At 58.0% G+C, this 6,285-nt stretch overlaps 1 protein-coding gene across 1 annotated transcript; it reads right to left on the bottom strand.

The window, feature by feature from the left end:
* Positions 1-965: 965 nt before the first annotated feature.
* Positions 966-5,342, bottom strand: CST3 (cystatin C). The gene is made up of 3 exons (XM_055265774.2): positions 4,880-5,342; positions 2,525-2,644; positions 966-1,308 (listed from the first exon to the last, which is right to left on the bottom strand). The coding sequence occupies exons 1-3, from the start codon at positions 5,120-5,122 to the stop codon at positions 1,225-1,227; spliced, it is 447 nt and encodes a 148-aa protein (XP_055121749.1). The 5' UTR covers positions 5,123-5,342; the 3' UTR covers positions 966-1,224.
* Between the last annotated feature and the right edge of the window lie 943 nt (positions 5,343-6,285).

Raw genomic sequence — 6,285 nt, 5'->3', positions numbered from 1 at the left:
GCTCCGAGGTTGGAAGGTACCTGGGAGCCCTGCCCCAGCAGCGCTGGCTGTGAGGGCTGCACCCCTGTCCTGAAATGGCAAAGGGAAGGACCGTGCAGGGTGGGCTGTGTCTTAGGACTGTAGCCTCCCGCTTGTGGCACAAAGATCCACTATTCTATAGGATAATGCTGACACGAAGGGAATGTTCTCTTAATCCTTCTTGGAAAAAGAAGAGTCCACTGCATTGTCGGTCTCATTTGTGCTTTAACTTCATCCCTATCATGAAGCTGGACTAACAACTTGTTTCAAATCCAAGTCCAGAGAAAGGGCTGGTGGCTATGAGCCTGTAAAACTCTGTGAGGACACAGACTCCCAGGACGGATGACAGCAGGTGCTGCTTTCTCTGTGTGATCTTGCCGGTCTCTGGTCTGGCTGGAGTTTCTCCCGCTCAGTTACACACATAGGCTTTTTGGACTTTGTTTCCACGTAGGGGCCTAAGTCTCTTGGAAAGAAGCATACATTGATCGCTATTTAGTGCCTAGGGGATTTGATGAGAGCAGCTCGGTCCCTGGGGTCTGCTCAACTCTGCAAGCACAGATGGAATCTATGGCCTGGTGAGCTCCACCGAGGCCTGGCCCCTGCCTGTGGACATAGCCAGCCCCCTCCTCCTGGTCTGACCAGCAAGCAGCTCAGACAAAACCACCAGCCCAGCTTCTGGGGGCAGCAGCCTGGGCCCCCTCCTCTCCCTAACCCCCTCACCAGGGGCTGCTATGGCTCAATGCCTGGGTTCCCAGCCCCTGGCTGCTCTCTCCCTGCTCTGAGACTCAGGTCTCCTATAGCAGCAGCTCCCCTGACGGCCTTGCTGTGGCCGCGTCAGCTCCCAGATACTCCCCATCTTCACACCAGCAGGACAAGGAGGCTTCATAAAGGAATTGCGGAAACCCTGCCTGTGTGCACATCCCCAGACGGCCAAGAACTCAGAGGGAGCCGATGCTACTGTTTTATTGCAGGAGGTGGGGGTGTATGCACCGCACACCGGGGCTATGAGAAGCAAGAAGGAAGGAGGGAGGGCAGAGCCCCTTGCTGAGCAACAAAGGCCACCTGTTGCCTTCTCTGTCTGTCTCCTGGTGCAGGCATATGGAGAGATCTTCCCCAGGGCAGGGGCCACTAGTCCAGGGGTGGGAATACAGAGGGTGAGAGGTGTGCATAAGAGGGGATAGGCACAGGCCAGCCCGGTACAGACCCCTAGGCATCCTGACAGGTGGATTTCGACAAGGTCATTGTGCCCTGCCAAGGCACAGCGTAGATCTGGAAAGAGCAGAATGCTTTCTGTGAAAGAAAACAGAGGGGACAATCAGTGTGGGTTACAGTTCAAAGCAGAAGATGCCCAGGCACGGGACATCAGAGTGGGAGTGAAGAAGGATGGAGGTGAAACACTGGGCCCTTACCTACCCCTCCACCCACCCCCGCTGATCCCAGAGCACTGCTGGACTGGGCAGTGACTGCTCCATCCCTCTCCCTGGGCTCCAACTCCACCTGGTGGCATTGGGCCCTCACCCCAGCCTGCAGGATTCCTGCTCCAGCACAGTCCTGTGAGGAGCAGCCTGTGCAAGGCCTCGGGAGCCCTAAGGGTGCAGGGCAGGGGGAGGCGGCTCACTGCCCCCAGCTCCTTCCACCTCCAGCCCCCAGGCCAGCACTATGAGGGGCCAGAGGGAAGAAGCCAGGGAACTGGAAATTCCAACTCATAGTGCATGGGGTGGTGAGGAGATGACAAGGAGAGTGTGGCTCTCCCCTGAGCAGAGACGTCACAAGAAATCCTGGGTCCCTGGAGAAGCTGGTGTTGGGTGAGCTGGGGCAGGTCTGAGGGTTTGGCTGCTAACAGGCCTCTAGTACCCTCTAATCTGCTCAGCGTGGCTGTGGCTGTGGGCAGGTGTCTGAGGCTGGGATTAGACAGAGCCCTTTCTCCCTGCCCAGCACCCAGCCCTGCAGCTGCTTCCTGCAGTCCAGTAGGCAACACCCCAAAGCACACAAGGTGGAGCTCCCAGTACCCCAATCCCAAGCTAAAGCCCTCTTAGCAAATCAAATTCATCACCCCTCTCCACACCACCCCGTCTACATGCACACACATAGGCATCTACATGAACTCACCCTAACCCTCACCTACATGGATCTATGCATGAATCCACATACTCCCTCACACATCTGTCTACCCACACGCACACACACACAGTGCAGGAAATTCCTCATAATACAGCATCTTTGTGCACAGACACCCCCACACATCTGTGCACACGCATATACTCACACACACACCCACACCTATCCATGCATAAAACCCCACTTCCCCAACACACCCACACACCCACTTGCACACACTCACGTGCACCTCCCCACACAAACCTATACTTGGAAACACATATGCACCTCCACATGTACACACACTCAGGCACATGCACACATACCCCGCAGAACATGTGCATCTCACACACACACACACACCCCTCTGCAGTGTATGACTGGCCCTGGACCCATATAAGGCACATACCCTTTTCAGATGTGGCTGGTCATGGAGGGGGCAGTTGTCCTTGTCCAAGTTGGGCTGGGTCTTGGTACATGTGGTTCGGCCCAACTCCACGTCCAAGAAGTAGTTCACCCCAGCTACGATCTACACACGTGAAAGAGCAGGAGGCAGGGACAGCACGCTCTGTCAGTTTCTTACACACACAGGCACCTCACTGTGACTGGGTCACTGGGCTTGCCTGGGGCTTCAAGCCTACCTTCATGAGCTGCCCACACTGTCACTTGCAAGGCACATAAGCCACCTCCTCCTGCCAGCTGGCAGGGATGCCATGCCCCAGGCCTCCCCAATAACTTGTTTCTCTATGCCAATGCCAAGGATTAAGTGAATTTTGCTACCTATGGCCCAGGGGGCAGTGACACTGGATCTATTCTAGGAAGGTTCTCATGTGATGATGAAATTTCCGCAAACTTCCAATTCCTGGCATACAGTCCACAGAGCATCTCATTCCTGCCATTTAACCCAGAGGCATTTTTCCTCATTTCTCACTAGGAGATGAGATGCTCACATTCATTGATGTTTTAGGCCAATAAACATTGCTTCCCACATGCCTCCATTCCAGGTGTGATTTTCGAGGCAATATTTCTAAAGTGAGTCACACACCTGCATGTCTTAGGGTTGCAACTTCAGAAGAGAACTGAATGTTTTCCCTGCACAGTGCCGCCCCCAGACATGACTTGTCAGAACTGGAGAAGCATGGGATGAGCGACCCCGGGACCAGGGTGCTAGACCTTGCCCTGTGGAACCACACACAAGTCCTGTAGAACCACATGCAAGTCCTGTGATCCCTCCGGTGTCAGTCTGCTGCTCTGTAAAATAGGCTCCAGGGCCCAATGATCTACAATGCCCGGTGCTTCACTCCCAGTGAGAGAGAGGTGCAGGGCCAGCGGGGACCCTACACCAGGGAGTGGCCCTCCTGTGCAGGGAGAGGGCCCCAGCTGACTGCAGGAGAAACGGGGCTGGTCTGGACTCCTCTGAATTTCCAAGAGAAGGTGGAGGAGCTCTAAAGTCTGTGTCACTGTTCGCTGCTCTGCCATGGGATGCAGGTCAAGCTGGGCCTGGTAGCCCTGCTGAAGCTCCCTCCCGATCCGACCCCCTACTCCACTCTGCTGGGTGTCCCCATCTAGCTGAGGTCTAACTGCATCAGCTGGTAGAGGTCAGGCATGCTCCACCCCAGCAGGAACTCAGCTGCCCTGGGCTGTAGGGGTGGTCAGCCGGCCTGAGGGTGAAGGCTGCTAGTCCTAGGGGTCTGTGCCCAGGGGTGTGACTTGGGGAGGGAAGCAGGGCTCTGCAGGACAAGGAGCCAGTCTCAGGTGTGGCCCCTGCGGAGAGGACTCTGGGAGGAGGAAGAGCCTCATGGCCTGGATCTCATCCTGAGCAGCACCAAGCCCACCCAGGGTCAGCACAGTCTCCATCCACACCTGCTGGACCCTGGGAAATGGCACGTGGCACAGACCCAGCGGCTGCTGCAGGTTAAAAGAGGCCGAGGGGACAAGACAGGGCTGAACTCATGCACTCATGGCCCGGGAGCGGCCTAGGGCATGAAGGCCGTAAACAGACAGGGAAAGTTGAATGAGTCTGAGCATTAGATCATGAATGTGTCAGTGCTGCTTTTCAAAATGGAATCGTGGTTATGCGAGATATTGCCCTTGTTTTTAGGAAAAACACACTGAAGTGTTTACTCTCAAAAGATTCAGGCAAAAAAATGCATATACAGTACATATACACACACCCATATTCACATTCGGAAAGTGAGCTCGGGGGAACAAACAGGGCAAAATGTTAACATCTGTGCTAACATCTGAGCGATCTGGGTGAAAGATCTACAGGGATGCCCTGTACTATTTTTGCAACTGCTCTGTAAGTCTGAAATTATGTGGGAATAAAAAGTTAAAAGAAACAAAAATGCTTAAAAATTATTTGGTGGAAGAACAAGGAGGCAGCCAGATGAGGGGCTGTTTTTCCTTTTCCTGCGTATTCAGCAGCGCACCGGGAGGCCAGCGTCCCAGGAGGCCGGGAAAGAGCTGGGTGGGACGTCCTGTGCCTGCCCCCGCGCTGCGGGGCCGCTCGAGCTGGCGCCTGGAAGCTGATCTCAGATGCCAGGCGCGGACCTGACGTGTCCGTGCGGTTCCAGGACAGGCCAGACTCAGGGCATTCCCGGACACGCCCGCCAAGGGCTCCGGGGTGACAGCGAACACCGGGAACAGGGTCCGGGTGAGAAGCCCAGGCGCTGGGGAGGAGCAGCACGGGGTCCGGGAGCAGCGCGGGGCGGGCTGGGGCGGCGGGGCCGGGGCTCGGGACCCTGCCGGGGGCGGCACACACCTGCTTGCGGGCGCGCACGACCTGCAGCGCGCGGCTGTGGTACATGTCGTTGCTGGCTCGGTTGTACTCGCTGACGGCAAAGTCCAGTGCACGACGCACACCCTCCTCCTCCACGCTGGCGTCCATGGGCCCGCCCACCAGGCGCGGCGGCTTCCCGGGACTCGCGCCGGCCGCGGGGCTCACGGCCAGGGCCACGGCCAGGATGGCCAGCAGGAGCAGCGGGGCGCGCAGGGGCCCGGCCATGGTCGGCTAGGACGCGGGACGCGGGGAGTTGGGCGCAGGCAAGAAGCTGAAGCTAGCGGGAGAGGACCCGGTGCGATTCCGAGGCCGTGAGCCTCCCGGGGCGGGCAGCTGCGCTTTTATCCCTTCCGGCCTTCCCCGCCCCTCGCGCCCTGCGCTTCCTTTTCCGGAACGCCTTGTCCCTCCCGCCTCACCTCTCCCTCCCCGCTTCCCCTGCCTCTCCCCGCCTCCCGGTCCCTCCCTATCAATCTCCTCCCCTCCCCGCGTCCCCTGCCCCTCCCAGCCTCCCTGTCCCTCCCCATCCATCCCCTTCCCTCCCCTCCCAGCCCCTCCCAGCCCCTCCTGGGCTCCCTTCTCCCTTCCCGTCTCCCCTCTCCCTCCCCTCCTCCCCTGGCCCCCCCACCTCCCTGTCCCTCCCTATGCATTCCCTCCCTTCCCCTCTCCCTCCTGGCCTACTCTCTTCCTCCCAGCCTCCCCTGCCCCTCCTATCCTCCCCATCCCTCCCCATCCATCCCAGACCATTCCTGCCTCCCGACTTCAGGCCCCTCCATGCCTCCACTCTTCAGGCTCCTTCTCCTCTATCCCTTTCCCCTTTCAACCCCCAGACACCGCCTCGCCTGCCCCTCCTCTCCCTCCTCCACTCCTGTCCTTGCTCCCACTTTGCCCCCCCAGCTCTGCTCCTCTTCATCGCCCCTCCCTCGTCCCCCCCTCCTCTGTCTTCCCTTCCTACTGACTCCTGGCCTCTCCCTGTCCCTGTCCCTCCTATCCTCTTCTTTCTCCTCTTCTAACCCCACTCCTGGCCCCTCCTCCCCCACCCCTTCCACACCTATGCCCCTCTTCTACCCACTCCACCCCCTCAGCTCCATCTCTTCCCAAAGACCTGTCCCTCCCCCCAAGCTTAGTTCACTCAGCCCTCCAGAGAGGTGTCAAGGCCCCCTGAGCCCTAAAAGCATGCTACCCCCTAGCTTCATTTCCTCAGAAAAGGGAAAGATAGAGGTCTGGGGCCTTCCGGAGTCTTCAGAGGCCCTGAATATCCGCCAGCATTTGGTCAAGGTCTAGAAATCACTAAGGCAGAGGTGTGATTCCAGAGGCTGCAGAAGACTCAGGCCCTGCCCTGTGCTAGGGAACTTTTCAAACAGTAGAATTAACCTTTATTTGAGTAAAAA

This window comes from Symphalangus syndactylus, chromosome 24 (assembly GCF_028878055.3).
Source record: "Symphalangus syndactylus isolate Jambi chromosome 24, NHGRI_mSymSyn1-v2.1_pri, whole genome shotgun sequence".
NCBI lineage: Eukaryota > Metazoa > Chordata > Mammalia > Primates > Hylobatidae > Symphalangus > Symphalangus syndactylus.
Note: the sequence above shows the minus strand (reverse complement) of the source record. Positions and strands in the feature narration are given on the sequence as shown.